The 25,923-nt window shown below is 42.8% G+C and overlaps 1 protein-coding gene across 1 annotated transcript in view; it reads right to left on the reverse strand.

The window, feature by feature from the left end:
• Positions 1 to 1,955: 1,955 nt before the first annotated feature.
• The window catches only part of MORC1 (MORC family CW-type zinc finger 1), a 73,338-nt gene continuing 49,370 nt past the window's right edge, over positions 1,956 to 25,923 (reverse strand). Inside the window, exons 13-18 of the mRNA XM_075063393.1 lie at positions 18,410 to 18,553; positions 15,185 to 15,275; positions 13,106 to 13,156; positions 5,736 to 5,930; positions 4,055 to 4,108; positions 1,956 to 2,554 (exon numbers count right to left, since the gene is read on the reverse strand). Of these exons, the coding sequence (XP_074919494.1) occupies positions 2,384 to 2,554; positions 4,055 to 4,108; positions 5,736 to 5,930; positions 13,106 to 13,156; positions 15,185 to 15,275; positions 18,410 to 18,553 (706 nt within the window). The 3' untranslated portion in view covers positions 1,956 to 2,383. The remainder of the gene's footprint in view (positions 2,555 to 4,054; positions 4,109 to 5,735; positions 5,931 to 13,105; positions 13,157 to 15,184; positions 15,276 to 18,409; positions 18,554 to 25,923) is intronic.

Consider the following 25,923-nt stretch of genomic DNA (forward strand, 5'->3'; position numbering starts at 1 on the left):
AACTTGTCCTTAAGATGTAGAAGTCTTGTAGTTTACTGCTTAGTAGTATATGTAAAGGTGCATGTGTTGTTATTACTCGTGTAGTTTAAAAGTTCTAGGAAGAAAATCACCACCAGTGAAATTTTCACTGTCTGTGTTTAGGGGGGTGTCCATAAGTAGATAGGTAAGGGTAATTTTCTTTTACCTGTAAGTGACAGGGGGAATCAAGCACCTCACCAGAGGACCAATCAGCGAACTGATTTTTTTTTAAAGTCTGGGGCGGGAAAGGAACTCGGGGTCTTTTGTTTCTCCCGGCTATGGATTGAAACAGCTTTTCTGCTAACTCCATCTTCTTCTAATATTCTACTATCAAGCGTGAGTACAAAGAAACCAAGCAATAGGCTGTTATGTGGCTTTGGTTTGTAGTTACATGGGTGTAATTGCTGGACTGGTTAAATTGGCTATTTTTTTGAATCAGACTGTGTATTCCTATTCTATAAGCAAGAGCTGTAATTGACATCTTAAGGCAGTGGGTTATATTTTCTGTATTTTCTTTCTTTTTAAAACCTGGTTGAGGTTTTTGGTTTTTCTCTGGTTAAGCTACAGGAAAGGGGGGGGGGGGTGGAAAATCTCTTGATGTTAGCTTACTAAGTTTGAATGCATCGCCTTAGGGAGAGGTTATGGGCCTCTTTGTTTTGTATTCAAGGAGTTAAGTACTACATCGCCCAGGCTAACCCAGGGAGGAAGCTGGGGATCAGATACGAGGAGACAAGGGGGAGGAACTTGTTTTCCCGTGTTGAGATAGGAGACCCAGGGGTTCTGGTCTTGGGGGGGTCCCCAGGGACGATTTTGGGGGCTTTAGTGTACCAGGCACTGAATCCTGGTTGGTGGCCCGCGAGATCAGAGCCAAGCTGGTAGTGAGCTTGGGGGAGTTCATGTTAAGCCCCCAAATTTTGGATGCTAAGGTCCAGATTTGGGACAGAGGCTTTATCACAGTAGTACGTTTGCCAAAATTAATGCTGAGTCTTAAGATATGAGACATTGTTATTATTTAACTCTCTGGACTCTCGGTTTTTTAAACACTCTGAGCTTTTCATTTAAGTTCCATAAGATAAAGAAAGTGCTGGAGTGTTAAAACTAAGTAAAACCAGAAGTCCAAGCATATTTCAGTAGCCAAATATTTGTTGAAAGCAAGGCCGGCTTTAGGAAGTGCGGGGCCCAATTTGAACAGTTTTGGTGGGGCTCTGGCAGGGATGACTTAAAAAAAATGTAAAAAAACACTTGGGGCTTGTACTCACCGGGTGGTGCTCTGAGTTTTCAGTGGCACTTCAGCAGCAGGTCCTTCACTCACTCCAGGTCTTCGGCGGCACTGAAGGACCTGCCACTGAAGTGCCGCCAAAGACCCAGGGCAAGCGAAGGACCTGCTACCGAAGTGCCGCTGAAGACCCGGAGTGAGTGAAGGACCCATCGCTGAAGACCTGGAGCGCCGCCAGGTGATTAAAAATTAAAAAAGGCACCTCTAGCCAAGGAAGAGATTCTCACTGGGTGCAGGGACCTCTTAGGCACGGGGCCGATTCGGGGGAATTGGTGGAATAGGCCTAAAGCCGGCCCTGGTTGAAAGTATGTACTAGTCTGGTTTGCGTAAGACAGACAGACAGGACTTCAATAAGAAGTTACATTACAAACTAGCTGTCATGAAAAACATTTTTCAAATAATCCCAATAGATCAAATGCTGAATTCTTTTCTTGGGCTCCAGTCCTTCAGTGGGACTCTGTATGGGTGCAGTAGTCTACCAATATGCTATCATATACAGGGTTGAGTTTGGAATTTGCAACTCAAGCAAGCTCTCATTGACTTCTGTACTAAGGAGTTTCTCTGTGTAATGCCTGAAAAAAGTAGACTAAATACAGAATAGCCTGAAACATTCCCTTCATAAATAAAATAAATTAGCCAAAGGTTTGCAAGCTCTCTAAAACAACTGTATTTGTAATATCCAGTAATAGGAAACATGTAGCAAAGATACTCTAAAATAACATTTTTCAAGTTGTTTATCTTCATTGACTAAATGTAAATCTTCAATAATATCTATTACTACAAAATACTAACATATGATACACAGGTCTGTGTGTATCTATGAAGTTTCTACATCAAACAATCAGAAGTAGTGTTTATAGCTCAAAGATAAATTAAAAACAACTTCTCAAGAGCATAATGAACAAAAATTCAAAGGAGATGCTGACCAGTTCAACTTCCCAAATATATGAGCAAAATTATATTAAAATCCAACCATGATAATTTTCAATGTTAACAGTTTACATTCGTATTTATGTTAAGATTAATTTTCTAATGTGTTCCTAAAAGTTGTGATCATATAAATGTATGAGCAATGGAGACCAAGCCACCTCAGTTCTTGAAAGCATTTACAATTTCTTCACATGGCATGACAGGTTCTCCTAACTCTGCTGTGTTCGTATCCACACTGGGTAATCTTACAGTGCCGGATTGGCACACGTCTTGTTTAAGGAGCTCTTCAAGACAGCCATCAATTTGTTTTAAGTCATCTACATGGTCACCCTAAAAAACAAACATGCATGGATCTATAAGCATTTTGCAATAATTTACAAATAATAGTTACAAAGAAACTAACAAATATAACTGTGTTTACCCAGCTCTAAGAGTTCACAATCTAAAGCACACGGAGCAAACAGAAAAACAAACAAACAAACAAACAAACAAAAAAGCCCAGGAGCGGAGTGTGTGTGGCAATCAGTGACTGGAAGGGAGGAAAGATTGCTTGTAGAGGCAGGAAGGCAAGGATCTGAGAGAAAAGACAGCCTTGTAAAGTAATTAGACTGTTCTAGATTTATGAGCAGTCTAACGAAAGGAACAAAACTGGTGGGAAAGCAAGACAAAGCATTGAGCAGAGAGAAAAGAAAGCAGAGATACAGACGGAGGGATAAGGGTGTGATTATACAGAACCCTGTAGGAGAGAAAGAGAAGCTTGCATCTGATGCAATAAAAGACAGGACCACTGAAGGGAATCAAAGGCGACATGAATAATTTATGAAAACCAGTTGCTCATTTACAGTCTTATCTTGCAACGTGCTGAGTGTCTTCAGTTTCGGACATAGGATCTAGAGAGGGTGTCAGGACTGAAAAAATAATGTTTACAGTACCCATTAGCCACATTTTTTTCAGAAGATAAACCAGCTCAGTGCTCCACCGTAAACATGCCAGTCCTGATGTAAAAAAATGTACTATTGATTGCAGATTTTTGCTGTTTTCAATATTTTGATGTTCTTTAATTTCAAGAGATGCAGTGATTGTATTAGTCAGGATATTTTTGCTTGAAATAGATAAAGAAAAAAGGGACTGAGCTCTGGTGCAACAAAAAAGGCAAGATGTATTTCCAGTGAGCTCCACACCACCAGCAAAAAGCCCTCATACATAAAAGCTTACTGAGCTAAAATTGCAGTCTGGATAGTGATTTCACTATATGATTGAGCTGTAGCTGGTGTCCGCTGAACCTGGAAAAAAAAGTCAGCTCTCATGGCACCTGAGAGGTGCAGACTGTATGGCAACTGGCCTCAGGCACTGATGATGCCAGGCCCTTCCTTGGAGGTAACCCTAGGTGAACTCACATGGCAGAGAAAATGGACACAATTCATAATACCATTAAGAGCCTTTGTAAGGTTTCAAAACCTCCTTTCATGACATTATGTAACACCCAGGTAAGTGTAATGGAGCGCTTCAGAATTAGAAGACTGTAGGCATGGAAAGACTGGTTAAATCATTATCACACGATAAAAATGATGAGACATCAAAACACAGGAGTTACTTCTATGGTGGAGTATCCAAGGGACCAAGGACCGTAACCCCAACTTTTCACACCAAGATTCTCACCAATCTTTCTGATGTTTAAATATATAAGCAACATTAGCCTCTGCAATGGAAGGGAACATGAGGCTGTGAATTTATAGGCATATACACCATCTAGAATGTTTAGCTGGCTCATTTACTCAGTGACCAAGAAACAATCTTAACTGTAGCCAGGAAAATGAGCAGGTCACCTACCTCATGTTTTCCCTTGACTGACTGGCAATACTTCCTGAGTTCTGTCAACAACTCCTGTAAAGTAAATTGATTAGAGGAAAATTTGATTTTCTTTTTCTTTATCCTATACAGTTTCTGGTTTCTCCAAAGTAGGAGTAGCAGCACTTTGGAGTAAAAAGACCTCAGCTAGTACTGAAGATGACCATGTCTCAGGCTGATGCCTGGAGAGACCCCAGAGCAAATCCAGTTTACTTCCCATCACTACGAGTGCCTTGCAAACTTTACTTTTTAGATTTCTTATTTGTAATTTAGCTTTGTTTTCTCACATACCCTTTTAGTGCTTCCAGATCTGGCTACTTCCATGTTAAATTAATCTGCTAGAATCTGCTATCATTCTTTGAAGCCTTATAATGTCTTCACACATGAAGACACGTAGACCTTATTGGCAAGCTGTAAATCTGTAATTTAGTATACAGCACACGAGCAGGTCACTATTTCTGCTCTCCAAGGGCACAATTCACATCAATGCACAAGAACCTACCCGCCAATTAATACATGATGCATTTAGGGCCAAATTCTGGTTCCATTTAAGTCAATTGTAAGATTACCATTGACTTTAACAGAGCTAAGCTGATTTACATCAAATGAGGATATGGCCAACAGTATACATACAGAAGATGGAGTAGGGTTCTGAGTTAATTATAATCTTCATCACTGCAATATTAATTAGAAAGTGTCTAACCAGAAGTGCCATTTAAATGATCTGTCACACTTCAATATTTATATTTACATTTAGAAATATGCCAGGATCTTCAGCTGTTGTAATTGTCACAGCTCCAATGGTTTCGATGAAGCTACGACAATTCACACCAAGGACTTGAGTAAATGGTAATTAACTGCTAATTCTTGGGTCTGTACTGGTTGCCCTTTTTATTCAGTTCCAGAGACTCTTGTAAAGTTTATTATATACCTTTGAAAACTAATTTCATATGTTGTTTTCCAATTGGCAGTTGGATTATTTACGTGCTTATTCTAGTTCTACTAAAACTCTCTATATAAGCATTTTGGCGACACTGTTGCCTTCATCATGAGATTGGCTCAAACATTACAGACAAAACATTACTTCACCTAAAAAATAGGAGGGAAAGAAATTATACCTCATAAATGAGAATACTAAGAAATTACTAAATTTCCTTATAGCCTTTTGGTTAATGATACTGAAAATAATTAAATACACTTGATATCACACAAATTAAAGCTGAACAATATGGATTGGGTATTCAGCAGCACTCTGCTTCAAAGAAAATCTTATGTTTAATATACAATCATTTGTTTGGTACAATAGTCAATAGTCTACCAACTCTCCTCAATAGTAGGCGGGTGTCGTACTCTGCTGTAAACCATTTTAGAGTCTTTTTCAGATAGTATGTTAATGATTCCAGAACAAAAACTGCTCAGTTTACAAGTAAAAGGGCGCTATTTTAAACTGCCCTATTGCCAACCTAACTTGGCATCTAAGTGACGCTAGATTATTTCCAGTCTGCGCAGCATCATTCGTTTTAAAAATCCATGTGCACAGACACTTATTCTGACAGAGACACTGTAGTCTGAAACAGCTAATCCAGGACAAATTGCACTTTTTTCCTGATGAAAAATACCCAGATCTCATTAATAATAAATATTTGAATTAAATACCACTCACTGGGTGAATTTGCCTTATTAGCTCTGACATCTTCTCCTGAAGGGTCTTTAGTTTTTCTTGAGTAGCTTTTATTTGTATCTCACAGTGTCTCTGTTGTAGTTCACTAACATATGCTACTTCATAGGAATGGCGAGTTAGGGAATGAATTTTTCTCAGTATTTTATTCTCATGCTGAACAAAATAGTCTTTCATGACCTGGAGATAGAGGTACACAGGCATGTTATTTGATCTAAAAGCATCAAAACCAACTCGGATATATTTGTATTAAGAAATACAATAAATATACATTTATAATTGCTTTTAGAAGGGAGAAATTACTCACTACTAATTTATCAAATTGACCAACACGAAGGATATGAAACAAGATGCGCAGGATAGGCAGAAATGGTGGAACGGTAAGAGACAGCCGATTGTGCAGGAAGGATTTAGATTCAATCTATTATAATATTTAAAGTCACTAGCCAGTGATTACAAAGTTTAATGTTCATCTATCTGCAACTCTTAAATTAGAGTCCATTTGCCAACAGTAATTTGAAGAGAAATAGGAGAAAATAATAATTTGGCTCTAGAAGGATTTTGGGAGGTTTAATCTCACAGAACATAGCTATCCAGCATAAGAAACAGATGTTGAGTGTGCAGTATGTGAAATCAACCAGGTTCCTCTCAGCTATTTTATTACAGTGTTCGGAGAAGGGAATCCTCAACATATCCTCCAGACTCACTAAATGGCTTTTTAAGAACCAAAAAAACTCTTCCCAACCAACCAACCCTCCCTAGTCCCATTTTTATTCACTTAGAACTGATACCTGAATCTATAGCTTGGGAAAGAAAAAAGGGCCTGGGGAGCTACGAGGATATTAAGAAATTAGTTTAATCCCTTGCAAATCTCATGGTTAGTGTTTATTTACAGCTGCAAACAGCATGAAGATTACATTAACAATCCTCAACTCTCATTAACAACAACAGATAATGGACATATTAGGATTGTATAACACACTAAGGGTATGAAACCGCATTCCCTTACTTACATGACAAGCCCTTGTTCCTGTAAATAATCCCCACGGAAATTAAGGAACTACCTTTGACAATAAGAACAATGAGCATGAGCCTATACAATTGAACTTTAATGCACTAATTCTGCCTTTATCATAGTTCTTATATCATTTAACTGCTCTAGTTTGTAAAAAATGGATTGATCCTTATAGCTGTGCTTCCGCATAACTATTCTTATTAGACATTTACATTAAACATAATTCATGGAATAGTTCTTTGAGTAAATGTCTGGTTCCAAAAAGATCAGCATCCCTTATTTTACAGTTAGGGCACTGGCAGTCACAGTGCTTACCGCATTTTAAAAATTTTACTTATTTGAAAAGAGGCAATCTAGAATAAGTTTGTAAATAGAAAAAAAGAGCTACCTCCCTGTACTGTAACTGTTGTTCTTTGAGATGTGAGTGGCGATGTGTATTCCACTAAGGCATGCGCACACTCAGCATGCTGAAGCCAGGGGACTTTGCTTTACAGTACCTATCGAGGTGATGCTCACACGCTTTGGCTCCTCGCATTCCTTCCGAGGGCTCTTGAAGGCAGTGCTGCCCTGACACCCGCTTAGTTCCTTTGCATAGGAATCCAAGGGTGAAGACTCTGATGCAGAGAAGATGGAAGGTGGGGCATGGAATACATGTCTGCATCCACTTGAACAAGAACCATTACAGTACAGACAGGTAACCGTTTTTTCTTCGAGTGGTTGCAGACATGTATTCCGTTCAGGTGACTCATAAGCAGTACTCGTAGGAGAGGGGGCTCAGAATCTATTGAAACAATGACTGCAACCAGCTTTCCAAAGTTTGCCTCTGATCTAGATGCAGCTGAAATAGCATAATGCTTGGTAAAAGTCTGTATGAAAGACCAGGAAGTGCCCCTGCAAATTTATAATATAGAAATGTCACTGAGAAACAAAACTGAAGTCTTTTGGGCTCTCATCAAATGAGTCAACCACCTCTGTGGAAGTGTGGCCTGAGCTACCCCACATCCTCTTGTAGTGCAGGAAGTAATCCATCTGGAAATCATCTGTGTGGAAACCACCTGACCCTTCATCCGATTCACATAGGAGATAAAAAGTTGAGGTGATGCATGGAACAGTGTAGTCCTTTCTACACAGACTGCCAAGGATTGTCTTGCATCCAAGGACAGAAAGTACTCCTCTCGTCCACATTTGAATGAGTCTTAGGAAAAAATTCAGGTAAGTATATTGCTTGGTTAAGGTGAAAATATGAAAACTTTGTTAGACAAAAACATGGAGTATGGCCTCCAGGCCACCTTGCCTTTGAAAAACTGTAATTGGAGGCTTTGCTATTAGGGTCTGCAGCTCACTAACTCTCCTCACAGAAGTTCTGGCAATAAAAAGCTGTCTTTTGGCAAAGGAAATATGGGAAAAGTTGCTAGGGGCTCAAACAGAGGACTTTTGAGGGCAGACAGTATAGTACTGAAGTCCCAAAAGGGAATAATTTCTTTCACAGGCAAAAAGAGGTAGACAACACATTTCAGAAATGGAACCATGGAACTGGATAATACGAACTTCCCTTGGATTGGAGAATGAAATGCTAAAATTGCCACTAAGCGGACCCTCAACTAGCTGAGTAACAGACCTGAGGACTTAAGATACACCAAGTAATCCAAAATGTCCTAAATGTGTGCTAGCACTGACTAAATTCCCGAAGCCAATGACCAAATTGAAAAATGTTTCCACTCAGCCAAATAGGTAGAATAGTTGAAAACCTTCTACTAAGTAAGTAGGACTTGCTGCACTGCTTCTGAACATCATTTTTCCTCTTCACCATGCATGGAGTATTCATGCTGTTAGGTGCAGACTGCTCAGCACTGGATGCCATATCTGACTGTGGAGTCGTGTCAACAGGGCATGAGGGGAAGAGTTCTGGGAAGTCAGACAGATAGACCATTGGAGACTCAACATCATCTTAGCTAAGCTGAAACAATGAGTTTGGCATGATCTCCCTTCAGTTTTAGAATAACCTGAGGGATGAGGGATAAGCGGGATTGGGGGGAAAGCACACATCCGTGCTGATCTCCAATTCAAATGGGAGGTGTTAGTTAGTGAGACTGGATCAAGTATAGTTCCAGAGCAAAACTGACCGAAGTTCTTGTTGTCTTTTATTACAAACAAGTCCATCATCGGAATGACCCATTCTTTGAAAATGGACTGCAGCACAGTGCTCTTCATGGACCATTTGCAATTTTGGAAGAAATTCCTTTTGAGGTGATCAGCCAACTGATTCTGAACTCCCGACAAGTGTGCAGCTGTGGGAAGGAGTCTTCCTTGCTAGAAAAAATGCCAAAACCGTTTTGCTCCCTGACAGAGCTGGTTAGAGTGGGCTCCTCCTTGATTGCTCACATAATATAGTACAGTGGTATTGTTGGTAAGCATGTGAACTGCTGTCCCTTTGATCTGAGCCCAAAAGGCCTAACATGTATTGTAAACCTCTTGAAGTTCCAGGATATTGAAACAAAGGGAAGCTTCCTGTTCTGCCAATAAACCCTAAACTTTCAATGTCCCTAGATGCATCCCCCTATCTATTGTGTAGGCTTCCGTAACTATAGTCCGGGTCAGTGGAGGACGGGCAAAGGGAGCACCCTTGCACACACTGCTCAGATATGCCTACCATTCTAGGTACTCCAGGATCACCAGTTGCACTTGGACAAGCCTGTCCAATGGCTGAAGATGGGCGATAGATCAACTTCAACCATGATTTAAGAGGACGAAGGCACAAACTTGCATGCTGGACTGTGTAAGTGCATGCAGCCACATAACTTAGTAACGTCAGGCATAAGCATGCCATAGTTGAAGGGTGAAACTGGAAGGACAGATGAAGAATTATTTGAAATTATTCATTTGGCAGAAAGCCCTGGAACTTGTAGAGTCTAGTAGGGCCACAATGAACCTGATTCTTTGTATCAGAATTAAATACTGATTTTTCTTTGCTCAAAATCAGCCCCAGTCGATCAAAGAGACATAGTATGAACTGGATGTGACGGAGGACTTGTGCCTCAGACTTGTGCTTCGGACTTGCCTTTCAGTAACCAATCATCCAGGCAAGGAATGAGGTGAATTCTGATTCTCCTGACAATCCATCACTACTGCCTGAAGGAGCAGTGACTCATAAGAGAAGTCCCTGAAAAGGGGTGCGGCATGGGAGCGAGGAGGAGGAATTGGATAGCATGACCCCATCTCATAGCGCTTAGGACCATTTGCCTGTGGTGATTGTTTCCTAAGCACCATAGAAGCAGGACAGTCTGTCCCCAAATGGCAGGGAATTGGTCTGGAAGTTGACAACTGGTAAGTTGCCCTTGGTAGGAGAGTCTAAATGACTGACAGAGGATGAGCTGGTTGGTTCAAGTTAGAACTGGAAAGCCTTCGCCTGTGTAAATTGTGTTGCTTTCTGAAGAAGTCGTGCTGTCTAGCAAGATAAGCCAACTCCTGAAATACAGCTGGGAATACTCACGGTATTGCTGCTGCTGACCTCCATAATGAAGCCTCTCAATCACTGAGTTATAAACCCCCAATGAAAGTAGCTCAAAAAGTCCTTAAATGAATGTAGCATCTGATCAGTCATTTCAGAAAACAGAAACTGGCCATCAAAATGTAGGTCCTCTGCATCTTACTGGACCTCCAGAGCTATGCCAGAGTTCTGTAAAAAAAGCTCTTCTCATTGTTACAGCAGAGGAGATAATTTTGGAGTAGGTGTCGGCTACATCCTATGCTCAATGCAGCAACATCTTTGACAACAGACAACCTTCCACAATGAAGGCCTTAAAAACTCTTCCCTGGAGGATTCTGGCAATTTGTCTCTAAATTTGGACGCAGCCTTCCAATTTACAAATTTATATTTTGATAACAGTGCCTGAAGATTAGCAATGTACATTTGTAAAGACAAGGTTGAATGCATTTTTTGTCCCATTATATCCAATCTTTTAGACTCTCTATCTTTAGGCATTGACTTAAATCTCTCATGTTTCACACTCTCATTATGAGCTGTTACAACAGCAAGTTAGAGGCTGGATATTAATAAAAGCACTCAAAACTCTGCATAGGGACATAATGCCATTTCCCAAAAGCACTTCATTTATAGGTAGAGCTACTCTCCCTGAAACTGACGACCAGAGAATGTGCACCAACTTATGGGTATTCTCCTGAATGAACTCGGCCTTAATGCCAAGACTGTAGCCATTCCCCTAAGGAGATCTTGGTAAGACACAGTCTTTAGGCACAGAAGATGAATCTGACATAGTGCAATTGTTCGGTAAGGAAGATAAAGAAGGAAGTAGGCTTGGAATGACTACTGTTGGTTTTCTGAGCCTTCTTTCTTGGGGTGAACAGGAAGGAAAACAATCTCTTCCTTCCCTTTGGAGAAGAATCAGAGTGGCATCAAAGCCTGCTGAGGGGTCAGGCAATCTGAGAAGGATCCCAACACCAAAGTGGGCCTCATGGCTTGCTCCACAGGGTGCTGGGCCAGGCATAAGTCTCTAGTCATCAGTATCCTCTTTTTGAAGGACCTGCAAATGGAGTACTCTCTCTTCAATATGCTCTTCTCAGGCACAATAAGCACCGAGCGTGGACATTACTCTTGAGGATAGCTACTCTACATGAGAGATAGTGCTTGAAACCTAGCAAAGGCTTTGCACCAGGTAAAACCCAACTATTACACTAAGTAATCAAACACTAAGGGTACTACTAATAACTATATACAAAATACCAAGAGTAAACTCTCTGAGAGAACAACAGAAGTGTGAGGTAAGATACGGTAACTCCTCGCTTAATGTTGTAGTTACATTCCTGAAAAATGTGACTTTAAATGAAACGATGTTAAGCGAATCCAATTTTCCCATTAGAATGCATATAAATGGGGGAGGGGGGGGTATGGTGAGCTAGGTTCCAGGGATTTTTTTTTCACCAGACAAAAAACTATATTATCTCTCTCTCTCTCTCTCTCTCTCTATACACACACACACACACACACACAGTATAAACAAGTTAATACTGTACACAGCAATGATGACTGTGAAGCTTGGTTGAGGTGGCGAAGTTAGAGGGTGGAAGAAAGTGGGATATTTCCCAGGGAAAGCCTTACTGCTAAGTGAACTAGCATTTGGCTGAGCCCTCAAGGCTTAACACATTGTTGTTAATGTAGCCTCACACTCTACAAGGCAGCACAAACCGAGGGAGGGGAGACAGCATGGTAGACAGAGACACGCACTCTGTGTGAGAGAGAGAGATGCATATTGCCCCTTTAAGTATGCTGACACCAGTCCAAGAACACTGCCTTTTTAAGTACATCAGGGAGTTGAGACAGCAGCTGCGGCCAGCAAGCTCCCTCCGTCCTGAGCCCTATCGCGTCCCCCCTGCTCTATGGAGAAGAGCTAAGTGGGGGGCAGGAGCAGGGGGGAGGGGGACACCCTGACATTGGCACCCATCTTCTCCCTCCCCCCTTCCACAGCAAACAGGAGGCTCCCAGGAGCAGCTCCAAGGGAGAGGGCAGGAGCAACATATGGCAGTGGGGGGCAGGACAGCTGAACTGCCGGCAATTGATAGCCTGCTGGGTGGCTGCCACACAGGAAACTTAGGGGAGCAGGGAGCTGATGGGGGGGGCTGCCAATCCACCCTGGTTCAAGCCCCTACCAGCTAGCTGCAAAGGGCTGCTCTTCTTGCAAGCAGTGGACAAAGCAGGTGGCTGCCAAACAAGCCATGTTATAAGGGAGCATTGCGCAACTTTAAATGAGCATATTCTCTAATTGATCAGCAACATAACAACGAAACAATGTTAACTTTAAGTGAGGAGTTACTGTACTACACGGAATGCTCTGACTCAAACTGTGGGTGGTAAGAAAGTACTGAGGAGGGCTGGAGCAGTGCAGGCTTCAAGTAGCCCTGGCAGGGTGTGAGCATTGCCTTGACAGGTACTGCTAAGTGAATTTCTCTGGTTTTGGTGAGCTGGGCCTGCACACACCTGAGTGGAACACAGGTCAGCAACTACTCAAAGAAGAACAAGTGGGGCTAAATTCTATGCCTAGTCATGCCAATAAGCACCTCCAACTGCAATAGCTTCAAAAGTATTGCAAGGGCATAATTGAAGGCAAAATATAAACCCCATTTTACTTACCTAAATTTAACCTTTTCTATGCACTGTATATCATTGAGAGAATGTGTCTCTTGGGTATTATATGTACTGATGTTAATTAATTCATAATTAATATGAAAGAATTCTCTTTTCCTTGGAAACCGACACACAAAAAAATTACTCTCTCTGATGCAACATCAGTTTGGAATACAAATGAATTACATAAAATAGTTTTACCTGGCTGCAGCACAATGTTGGCTTCCTTAGTTGTTCTGAAGGCCCCTGTGGCTATTTTTATAAATAAAGCAGAATTAATATTTATAGTGAGGATATTAAGATTATGTATGAGCTTAGCAGGACTGAAGAAACATTTGTATAATAATAAGTAGCTAAACAGAAGCAAATATAGAAACAAGGAAAAAGGAGAACAAGGATCAAAGTTAGACAGTCAGCATAGCTCAGGAGGACCTGGGAGAAGAGAAATGCAGTTTTCCAAGAATTGTTGCAAGAGCTCCAAAGAGACAAAGCAAATCTTTAGTGCCTGCTGGAGGACAGTGAAACTTTTTCCACAATTGAGTTATTCATCTACATATTTAAGGTAAGGTTGAGGTGTAAAAACCTCTAAAGGGTGCAGAAAACAATGATGGGATGAATCATGCACACCTGACGAACCTTCCATCCTCTAGTACTAAGAAGACAAGTCTTTATCACTTGATCAAAGGAGAACTCCTGTAGATAGCTATAACAACAGGTCTTCTTATCTTCTCTATGGTCTAACTGCTGGAGAGCAACATCACACATTGTACTGCAGAGTTCCTTTGTTTCAAATGTTAGAAAATTCTACCTACATGTAGATGGACTTAACATAATCAACTGCTGACTTTTCTCCCAGTATGTTGTCTCTAGTAGTGGACACATCGGCTGGCAATGCCAAGAAACTTTACCAATATGCAGGAGGCATTTTCTCAGAAACTTTTTGTATTTATTTTTAAAGTTCAATTTGGTTGTTGGGGCAAACGATCCAAACACTGAACGCAAGGGGTATTTTATCCTTGACTGTTGTTTCAAAGCTGTATTTGTTCTCTCTGATAAATTTCCTATTGTCATACAAAATAACTTCAGAAACATATAGATGACAAATTGACTATGGGAGGACAGCGATAATTCATCTTATGGAAACCAATTTGGATAGAAACATTGCAACCTTAGGGTCTGATTCTACCTAAGAGTTACTCCCCATTCATGTATTTTACTCCAAGCCTTAATCTCCCTTTGTTTTCAAAGGAACTAAGGGTGGGAGTAAAGGTATATTTTCCCTTCCTAAAAACAGAAGAGGCCAATGGTGTCCTTTACAGACCTAGTTTGTGGAACCAGGTCAATATGCACCCCCAGTCAATTTTATTTAGACCTCAACAGGTCTGCCCCTGAGTCCACTGAAGTCAATGGGAGTTTTTTGCTGACTTCAGTGGATGCAGGACCTGGTCCCTAGCAGTATGTGCTGACCATTGGCTTAGGCACTGCTTCACAGAAAAACCAAAACAAATCCTGACCTGAAGAAGAGCTCTGTATAAGCTCGAAAGCTTGTTTCTCTCTTACCAACAGAAGTTGGTCCAATAAAGGTATTACCTCACCCATCTTGTCTCTCTAACATCCTGGGAAAAACATGGATACAACAACACTGTATAAAACAAACCCTTCATATTTAAGAGGTCGTGCCAACCACTATTACATATTACTTCAAACTGGAATATTTTTTCTCTGGAAACTAAAATTCAACTAAACTTCAAAACTGCTGTATACAAAAACACACCTAAAATACATTACACTAAGCGTATAAGACTTTTCTAATCCCTACAACTCTGTCCCAATTCTTAACAACACAGTTAAACAAGATACCTGGATGCATTAAAATCAGTGTATTTAAGACTCTTCTTCCCTGGTCCCCAGTTTTTAAATATCGTATGAGCAGCAACAGGAGGAATGATTTTATGATGTGGACATCTGTTCACTGAAGAACACCTAATTTCACACAGTTCCATACAAAAGCTGTTAGGTTATTTGTGATTATCATCAGTCTGGGCAGATTCAAACAAGTGACCTTAGGGAAAAAAAGGCTCTACACAGTGGTCACTATGAAAATTTACAAACATTTATCATCAAGTAGTATTTAAGAAATCAGGATGTTCCCCATCCTGGGATTCAGAAAGCCTATGTTCTTAGCTACTGTGGTACGGAACGCACATGTGAACTTTTTAAACTGGAACCACTCTATTACCCATTAGAACACACACAGACTTAAACTACAAGTTCACGTACCTTAAACATAGATACAAGATCCTCAGCAGACATGCAATTAAGCTGTTCTCTTGACAGTTTGCAATCTGGCAAAAAATACAGCAGGACTTCCCTAAAAAATATCAACAAAATGTGCTATGTGTCAGTATCCAAGATTCCTTTAATCTCAAGTCTTGCACTGTGGAGACTAGGGGCCCCAGTCAGAATGCTTCTTATTAGGACACCTACACCCCTCTTATTCTGGTACCATGGACTGGACTCTATGGGACAAAGTAAACTGTGCTTTAGATATACCAGGACAAAGCTTATAGTACTATAATGCCTCATACTCAGTACAAAATGTACTATTTATAGAGAAAGATTAAAACTATACATCCAAAGACTGCTTGAAAACTTAACACACTGTATTAAGGCTAGCGGAAATTTTGCAAAGTTGGCAATTTTGATTTAAAATACAGTTTTTATGACCACCGCCAAATTGGGAAAAATAATATCCTGTTTTTCAACTAGCTATATACAATAATAAACAATATTAATTTCTCTGGTAGCCACAATCCATTGTGGAATCCATTGTTTCTAAAATTAAGGAACTGGACCTGAGGCCTGGATATAATTTTTGGAAATTCTGGTGTAGTTCTCAGTTCAGGTCTTCAGTACTATGACAACAATGGGCTAGAATAGTATTTTACACTAAGAGATACCCTTTTAACGAAGGATGCCCAAAGATTTTGAAGAGGTGTCATCCCTATTTTTCAGAGAGGCAGACTAAGTTAGAGAGAGGTTAAGTGTCTTTCATAATCACAGTGAATCAGTGGCAGAGCACAAGAACAGCACTAAGGTTCTGACTCCAGGCTCTGATCTAGTCCCTGGAAAGCCACAGGATAAAATCCCTCCCAGCCAATTCACTCAGCCAAAGGAAGTGGCACAGCAGTGTTCTCGGCCCTTGGAATAGTGTGACTTGCCCATACTAAGAATTAACCGTTCTGGAACCTGAGGCTTGGCTCTAAAGTCAATTCAGTCCACTGGCTGAATGGATAGTGGTTGCCCTTTACAGACATAGGGGTAAAGAAAGTAGCTGAAACAGAGAGAATGGAGGTGTGTGTGTGTGTGTGTCAATGTTATTTGATAACTGTGTTATTTACATGGCTTAACCATTTGATTCTTGAATAGTTAAATATTTCCTATGCAGTATTTGTTTCCTACGTTTTAAAATCTCCACTGTTAGTGCCAGCAACTGAATTATATGCAGGATCAAAGACAGAAGTCCAGCATTTATGACAGCTCCATTGTTAAGCTCTTGTAAGATCTCATTCTATTCAGTCAATTACTATGCAACAAATGAGGAAGGGAAATGGGTTTCCTACAAGTTTCATTTTATCTGCAGAAAGCCTGGCCATAAAATCTCATGTTGACAGCATTTCAGAAGCCTATACAGATAATTACTTTTGATACAAACACATTAAGTCAACCACTTTCCTACAGAACTATGCTGAAAGGATGGCTTTAGTGCATTTTTTTTATTATTATTATTGGCAGAGCTGTCATCTGAAGAAATAGTTAGTACTTTGGGTGATTTTAGTAGACTTCTGGTCAATTCCAGCCACATGATAATTACAAGGCTGCTGTTTTATCTTTTTGATTTACTTCTAATCTACAACTTTACTAGATGGTTTAATGTATGAAGCTAAAATCTCACCTCGTTCTCCTGCAGCAGCTATTTGTCCACTAAATTTCTAACTGTAATTTGTCATGTTTCTGTATGCTTTGTATCCTTGGTTGAGAACAACTGGCATATGTATCTCTGGGGATACAGAGAATTCTTCTAGAGGGTACATCAACTCATCTTGATATTTGCCTAGTTTTACAACAGGCTACATAAAAACTATTAGCGAAGTCAGTACAAACTAACATTTCACACAGACAAACTGAGAAAGTAAGCAATTTCTCACTAATAGTGTGCTGTGACACTGGTGTATTTTTATGTCTGATTCTGTAAGCAAATAGTTTTTAAGTGAGGTGAAACTTGTGTTACACAAGACAAATCAGACTCCTGGAATGGTTGAGAGCCACTGGCTTATGCATACTTAACATCGTTCTTGTTAAGGTAGAATATATTTTAAGGTGTTTAGCTGTGTGCTTACACCCCCTCTCTTCTTGTACATAGTATTTCTTCCCCAAATAACAAAAGTAGTAACAACTAGCAATATTTCCTCTGAAGACTGTTAAAGCACATTCAACTATTTTTGAATGTTTGTTCTATTTAGCTGGGAAAGATTCCTCACTCTCTGAAAGTGGGTTATATAATGTGTACTCATAACCTTAAAAGATATAGCTGGCAACTGCTATTGAACAGATTAAAAAAGAAATAATTTCATTGTTTTGCTAATCCAAATCTCTGAAGTTTTTTTTCACATACACTACATTTTGTTAAGAGTTATATAGACAATTGGCGTAATAATGTCCCCAGCCACTAAGATCCATCTCTTCAGCAGCGGGCATCTCATTTGGCCCCACTTGGCACCTTCACCTATGATCCAACCCACTATCCACAAGAAGGTACACAATCAGTTCACTTCCTAGTGGCTTAGGAAATAGTCCATAGTCAGCCACGGGGACTATGGTCAGCAATGATTATCTCCCAAACCTTGCTTCAAAGGCAGATAAGTGCAACTCTCATTTCACCCTGTTAAATCTGGCATTATTGTGAGGTTGTGTGACGGGAAAAGAGCCAACATCCTGGAAACTAGGATTACAGTTGCACAAAAACCAAAAGCCAGAAACTCAACTGGTTAAAAGAGGAATATATTTCATTCTCAGTTAAATCCATGTTCTTGTTAAAAGCTTTGCTAGTGCATGTTACATAGCATTTACTGAACTTGATTTTTCTAAACATACAAGCTGCATTGTGAAATAAAGTTAATGGACCAGATATTCAAAATTGAGCCAAACTTCCGCAGAAGTCTAATTATGTAGACCCCGATTTACATATGTGCATCTGTGAAGAAACATCTATATAAGCTGGGCACTGAAGCGCAATGCATACATTTTTGAAGATCTGATCCAATTTTTGCAATATTTTTGGCAGTCTACAGAGCATTCCAATTCTATCTGGATTCCCTTCTGAACCTTTGAAATAGAAACTTAAATTATGGCACTGCTCAGTGAAGGCCAGATCAATAGCTGCAGTTGCTCTGATGCAGTGAAAGCATTAGAACTGTTCAAGGCATTAGCCACCGAAACACTCACCTTAAAAGAGAGGTTAATGTTTCTACCGTTTTCTTTCCAGACATACACTGGGAAGACTCTGCTATGTGTGCCACAGCACCCGTCTCCTGCATTGCAACTTGGGCTTTTCCTTCAGCACATCCTTTTTGATCTTCAGCCAATGTACTAGATATAAAGTAGACAAAAGATCATTTTAAAGTATTACACCAAAAGAAGTCAGAGACATACTTTCTATCATCTTATTTATCAACCCCACTGAGTTCCTAGAGGGAGCAAGGAAGTGAGGTACAAATAAAAGAGACAGCATGGAATCCTGATTTTCCAAAGGATTTAGGAAGAACATAAAATATGTTTAGTCACCTGAGGATACTGGCCCAGTAGACTTGGAAATGTGCATTCTACACTACTCTGCACTTTAGGATTAGACTCTTACAAATCGTGACTGATTCCTCTGATTTTAGGGAATGATGGATGGCTTGCTCTGGGCCATTCATCCAGGGGGAGGTGTCTGCTTAACAGAAAAAAGCCTCCATTACAGGTTGTTGGAGCAGGAGTAAAGGATGACTGGCTAATTGGGCATCCTTGATATACTTGCAGTAAAGCACTGAGGATCTGGTATGCACAAATGAAACTTTAATCAACAGGAAATTTTGCAAGCCAGAAATCAGTAATATGAAGTTGTGCTGCATTGACGATCCTTTTATATCTATGGGCATCAATAAGGTAACTCATAATTTTACACTTACTAGAAATGTAGTCTAATTTAAAGTTATGCACAGTTGTGAAGAGAACAGGAGTACTTGTGGCACCTTAGAGACTAACAAATTTATTTGAACATAAGCTTTTGTGGGCTTGCAAGTCATTACACCACCATCACACCAAAGAGCCCCAGGCCCAGATACCTCTCAATTCCCCTTGAGCGAAGGGAAAATTATGAGTGCGGAAAGAAGGTGTCTGCGTGGAGAACACGGGGCACAAGTGTCAGCTATCCACCAATCTTCGTGATCCCAACTCATCATCCCCAAGCGCCAAAGTGACCATTTACCCCTTCATGTCCAAGCTTAGACTCCTACAGCTGAACTGCCTCCAGTACAAAGGCTGGTCTGGAATGGGGGACTTTGCAGTCTATGACAATTATTCCATCGCGTGCTACTGGGGAAGACCTTGGCCAACCAGAGTGGAAGCGGGCAAGAGAGTCCGGAATGGTTACACGCAGCCAACCAGCAACTCCAGATCCATTCCTGTTCCTGAGCAGTCCACCAGGAACCCTCTTTACCCGTAACCCAGACAGAGATAGTGGACCCGAATCCCTGCACGGGCTGAAACACCACAGCACCTCCAGTCCCAGGACCGCGACTGGAAAGCAACCAGCCAAGCAATTGCACCACACTGCAACCTCACGCCAGAGGGGGCCAGAGAGCCTGAATCTGCCAGAACCAACAGCAGACCATACCGAAGAGGCCTCAGCCAGAGCCTGAAATAACACCAGGTGCCCAGCGGAGAGCGGTTCACCAGCACGAAACAACCCATCACACTCATCGCTTCCAGAGGAGCGGCGAAAGCCCGATGCGAGCGGGTCGTGGGAGAGGAGCCGAGCTGGGGGTGGTCGCGCGCGCCGAAGGAGGAGCGGAGTGTGGCTGCAGAGCTGAGCAGGAATAGATGACAGCCGTCAGAAGGGAAGCGGTGTGTGGGTGGCGGGCGGAGTGAGGCAACGGGCGGCGACTGCGCCTCTCAAGCTCTTCTAACCGGAAGGTGGCCTGTTTGGTTATAGGACAAGGACTTTATAAGGAAATGTTTCTGGGGGTGGACGACCGAGGGGAGGAGGGGGAGATGGGGCAGGGCGGCGGCGCGAGCGAAAGCGGGGGGTGGGGGGTGTCAACTAAGTACCGGGGGAGCTCTTAGGTTAGCCTGATCATCCCATGGCCATGGGCTGGGGAGGGTGAAACAGAACCAGAAGACAGATTGGAAGTCTTCCACTGGGAGGGATGAGCAAAGGACGTTGCCAAGTATGTCCGGTTTGGAGTGTGCCACAAGTGGGAAAGCCCCAAGATCTGGTCAAGGCCCCTCTCCAGCCACTCCATAATTGAGGGTCCATTTCAGCGAGTAGCTGTGGTATTACGGTCCTCTTCCAAGAAAGACGCCAGAGGAAAGCAGTACATACTGACTTTTGTGGATCTTTGCTCTGGCCTACGCTGGCTCACCTGACATGGCCAGAAGCAGTAGCTTAGGCAAACACTAGGGCTACTGTGCCAGGCCCACTCAAGGACTATTTTCATAAGCGCCGGGTCATCACGGACTATTGTGCTTAGAAGCGTCCTCTTCCCGCTAACATCCGTCTATCAGCCCATACTATCGATACAGGGATCTGAAAGTGCCTTCGGAGCGGTTCACATCACCTATCGTAACGGGGGGGAGGGAGCGGAGGGGAGGGGGCGGCGGGGTGGGGGTGGGGGGGGAGGCGGGCTTCGGGAGGGCGTGGTATGTGGCGGGTTGTCGGGGGCGGTGTGAAATTAGTGCGAGTGTGCGTGGTGGGGTGGTGGTGGCGGGCGGAGCGGCGCGGTGTGAGGCGGAGCCGGATGCGGAGGGAGGGCGGGGCGGAGGAGGGGGTTGCGGGCGTGGTGGTGGGGCTGAAAGGGGTGGGTGTGGGTAGGGGAGGAGTGTGGGGGGCGGGTGTTGGGGTGTGGGCGCGGAGTGGGTAGGGGCGGGGTAGGGAGGAGTGTGGTGGTGCAACAAACACTCAGACGAGGGTGGGTGGGGGACCTAGTGGGGGGGGGGGGGGGTGGTTGGGCGGGGGGTGTGGGTGGGTTGTGGGGTTTGGTTGGTTTTTGCTTTCGTGGGGGGGGGTGTGTGGGGTGGTTGTGGTTGTGGTGTTTTTCCCGGGGTGGGGTGTGTGGTGTGGTTGTGTTGCCAAGCAGTTGCTTTTTGCCTACAGGCTATTACCACATGCCCAGTTGTAGGGTTTTCACATTTGAACTTGTGTATGGCCACGAGGTTAAGGCCATACAGTGGTGAAGCGAAACAGATGGGAGGGGTTACACCCTTCCAGAACTAACATTCTGGACTTGGGAAGCAACCTACAAAGCACCTCGACCACTCTTTAGCCTTGCTAAAGAGAAACAACTAAAGTATCAGGAAGAGCAAAGCTGGTATGATAACATACCAGAGACCGTCCTTCAAGGAGAGGAACTAGGTTAGGGTCTTAAAGGCGCAACAGGGCCATAAGATGGAAGCATCGATGGAAGGGCCATACAGTCCAGAGCGCCTAGAGCCGTTAACTACCTCATAGCATTCCAATCCTCCAAAACTAAAAGCCAGAGTTGTACCATGTTAATTCTCTCAGGCTTTATTCAGAGATTACAAGTTTGTCATTGGACAGTCCAGGAGGAGATGACGCTAAGTGCGGTGGGTCAGCTACGAAGCAGAAAGGACGGTGGCGTGGAGAGGTGAACCTCTCAACCACCCTGGAACGTCTGAGCGTCAACAAATCAAGGAGCTGTGCACTAGCTTCGCCATTGTTCTCAGCACTCCAGGACGGACTGAACAGGCATACACTCCATTGGAAAGGGTAATGCCTCACCCAATTAGAACACCACCCTACCGGGTGTCTCCTCACGCCCAAGTGCTATAGAACGGAGATCCAGAACATGCTACAGATGGGGATAATCCGCTCATCTACCAGTGCTATGGCATCTCAGTGGTTCTGTACCCAAGCCAGATGCGGGAAATACGGGTTTTGCATGGACTATCGTAAGTAAATGCGGTAACTCGGTACGACAACATTCCAGTGCCATGCACAATGAGCTATTGGAGAGTTGGGAACGTTGCCCAGTTCATCTCTGCAATAGACTTAACCAGGATACTGGCAAGTACTGCTAAATAACCTGCGCAAGGAAAGGTCAGCATTCGTTCACCCTGCGGGGTTATGAAATTTAATGTACTTCCTTTCGGCTGCAAAATGCACCCGCCACCTCCAGAGCTGGTAGATGTCTACTAGCAGGACTGGGAGAATATGTAGTTGCCTACTCGATGTGGCCTTTTTCGACCTCCTAGCCCGAACACCTTAGTGGACCTGGAAAAGTCTTTGAGCGCATCAGCAGGCCGGCACTAACTTTAAGGCCAAAAGTGTCAAATAGGCCAAACAGAGTGAATTTACCTGGGACACAGGTGTGGTCGAGGACATAACCCTACGGCCCAGGTGGAGGCTACAAAAGTGGCCTGTCCAAAGTTCAAAGAAACAGGTCCAATCCGTCTTAGGCTTGGCCGGGACTAAGGCGATTTGTACCACCACTACGCCAAATCGCTGCCCCACTGCCAACCTGACCAAAAAGCCCAGCCAAAACATTTTAAGTGGGACTGATGAGCGTCAGAAGGCCTTTACCCAACTTAAGGCGACGCTCACGTCTGACCCTGTGCGAAGGGCCTCGGACTTGAACAAACCATATCCTAGTACCACCGATGCATCTGAAACGTGATAAGGAGCAGTTCTCAATGCAGGAAGGACCGAATCACAACTTCACAACTCCAGCAGGTTGCTCACGCAACGAAACTGTCTAGAGGAAAAGTCACTGGTCAGTCAGTGAAAAGAATGCTATGCCAGTGTGATACGCCCTGGATAAGCTACACCCATACGTTTGGGGACCGGCGGTTCAAGCTACAAACTGACCATGCTGCGCTAAAGTGGCTTCATACTGCCAAGGGAACAACAAGAAACTTCTTCGATGGAGTTTTAGCTCTCCAAGAATTTGATTTTGAAATCAACACATTTCAGGAGTCTTCTAACAAAGTAGGCTGATCACTCTCCCTGTAGAGTTTCCAGAATCGCCACTGGTAATTTTTTTTCTAAATATCGTAAAAGTCTGTGTACGTTTACATTACTTATAGTGATATGTAAAGGTGCATGTGTTGTGGTATTAACTCTGTTTTGTCTAAAGTTCTCAGGAAAAAATCACCGCCAGTGACATTTCCCACATCTGTGGATTGGTGGGTCGTGTCATAATAACAGATAGCTAGGGTTAATGTTCTCTTTATTGTAAAGGGTAACAAAGGAACCAAACACCCTGACCAAGGACCCAATCAGGAAACCGGATTTTTCAAAGTCGGGAGGGAGTTTTTGGGTTGGGTCTTTGTTCTGGTCTGTGCTTCCCGTATGCGAGAGTATTTCTATCTCCGTGTTTCTAATCTGCAGTTTCCAAGTTGTGAGTAAAAGGTAGAAAAACAATAAGCTTGATATTGTTGGGGTTTTTTTGTAATGTGTGTAGTTTCTGGAATGTTTTAAATTGTAATATTTTTTGGATAGCTGTTTATTCATTTTTCTTTTAAGCAATTGACCCTTATTGTCACCTTGATACAGAGACCATCTTTAATGTCTTGTTCTTTTCTTTTTATATAAGAGCTTTCGTTGTTGATTTTTTTCTAGTTGAGTGCTCAGGGGGAACAGGAATCTCTGTGCCACGGGTTACGATCGGTCTCTCTCAGGGGAAAGACTGGAGGGAAATTCTGTGTGTCAGAGTTGCAAGAGCTTACTTTGCAGGGATCTGATGAGGGTCGAAGAAACTGGATTCTTCTGTGTTGCATTAGAATTAAAATGAGGTGATCGTCCAGGGCCATCCAGGGAAGGGGAAGCCTGGGGAGAATAAAGAGGAGAGCAAGGGAGGGGTTTTCCCTTTGTTGTAGACTCGAGGCGCTGAGTCTTTGGGGTCCCCCAGGGAAGTTTTGGGGAGACCAGAGTGCGCCCAGACACTGGGGAATGCTGGCTGATGGAAGCGCTATAAGAGCCAAGCTGGTATTAAGCTGGAGGGTTCATCCGGCACCCACATTTGGGCGCGTAAGGTTGGTTTTCTGCTGTATCCCTCATGGAGCTCCTGTTGTGCCATCACCTAAGCCCGGGTGCCTCCTGCTGGGCTGCTGTGGCTTGCACCAAGTGACTCTCACAACCTCTCCCATGGTGTACAAACAAGCAACAACAAAAAACCACACCAAAAATCCCTGTGCACTTTTTTTGTATTTTTTTGTTTTTTGTTTTTTTAGTAACACTTTGTTTGTTCCACCATGCTGTGAAAAATCACTATCCGTCCTGACGAACAGTGTGCAGAGCTCTGACCTTGCTCCTCTGGGTTCTGCGTTTCAGCATTTTAGCTAGCCTAGTGGCTCACTGTGAACCTCCCACATAGCCCGTCTCTCTCGGTAGGGCCAGGGTACAGCTAACTGAGCCCTTTTCAATCTAGGCCTGCAGGAGGTTGGTGAGGAACTCCCACAGTCTCTGTTCAGCTCCTGTTCCTGACACGGCCTGATTCCCCTCCCAGAAGCATGTTCCTGAGTGGTGGTTGTTGGGAACCCGGGTCACCCTCTCTCGGGTGCTCGGCCCAGGGACCCTAATGTGTAGCAGTTATTAGCAGCCACCCTTCACTGCAGAGTTGTACATTTCCTGGGCCACTTCCTCATCAGCTCTCCTGCTTCTCCCTTATTCACCTTAACCTTAGGGCCTCTCTTTAACCATGGCTGAGGGCGTCTTCAGTAACCAGCGCGTCAGCACACTTCCTCGCCTCTGGCTCTCTCTGCTGACTGGAAGTGAGCCCTGTTTTATAGTATTTCGCAGGGCCTTAGATTAGAGTCCAGGTGGTCACATTAACTGAATGCCTCACCTGATCCTTTGCAGGTTAATGCAGAGTCAGGTGTTCTCATCACTGGCAGCAAGCCCTGCTCTGGTAGTAGGACACAGAACAACTGTTAACCAGTGCCCGTTATCTGCCTTCTGTAGTCCTGCTGTACGCAACTGACCTGGGTCTATCAAATACAAATAAAGAAAAAAGGCCAACATATGTTGTGTGTTAATATAGTCGAAATTATTATCTGTTCCCACGTCTGTTACTGCTACTTTAGCTATTCAGCTATTTTTTGATACTTTTTGAATCACAACACCCAGTTAGTCAACTCCAGCTCTGGTGCTTAATACCTTGCTCTTAGTAAGCTTCAACTGTTTCAGAGTAAAAAGCAGACGTGTTAGTCTGTATCGCCAAAAAGAAAGGAGCACTTGTGGCACCTTGAGACTAACAAATTTATTGAGCATAAGTTTTTTGTGCAGTAACATCCACTTCACTCGGATCCAGCAGTGGAAATACAGTAGGTAGATAGATATATACCACACACGGGAACGTGAAACAATGGGTGTTACCATAACCACTGTAATGAAGAGGATTACGTTAAAGTGTGAGCTATTACGTGCAGGAGAAAAAAAGACTTTGTAGTGGTAAATTCAAATGGTCCATTTGCAGCAGTGATAGAAGGTTGTGAGAAACAGTAGGGGGTGGGAATAACATGAGAAATTGGTTACCTTTCCGACGCCAAGAATTAAACATTCAAAAACAGTCGGAGAACACTTCCAGCTCCTGGTACTGCGAATTATATCTTTCTTGTCAACTGCTGCAAATGGATCATTTTGATTATACAGTACAAAAAGTGTTTTTTCTCATCCATCTATTACATCTTCTTACCATTTATTTTCCACTGCTGCATCTGAAGGAAGTGGGCACTGCAGC

The sequence above is a fragment of the Chelonoidis abingdonii genome, chromosome 1, assembly GCF_003597395.2.
Source record: "Chelonoidis abingdonii isolate Lonesome George chromosome 1, CheloAbing_2.0, whole genome shotgun sequence".
NCBI classification, from domain to species: Eukaryota; Metazoa; Chordata; order Testudines; family Testudinidae; genus Chelonoidis; species Chelonoidis abingdonii.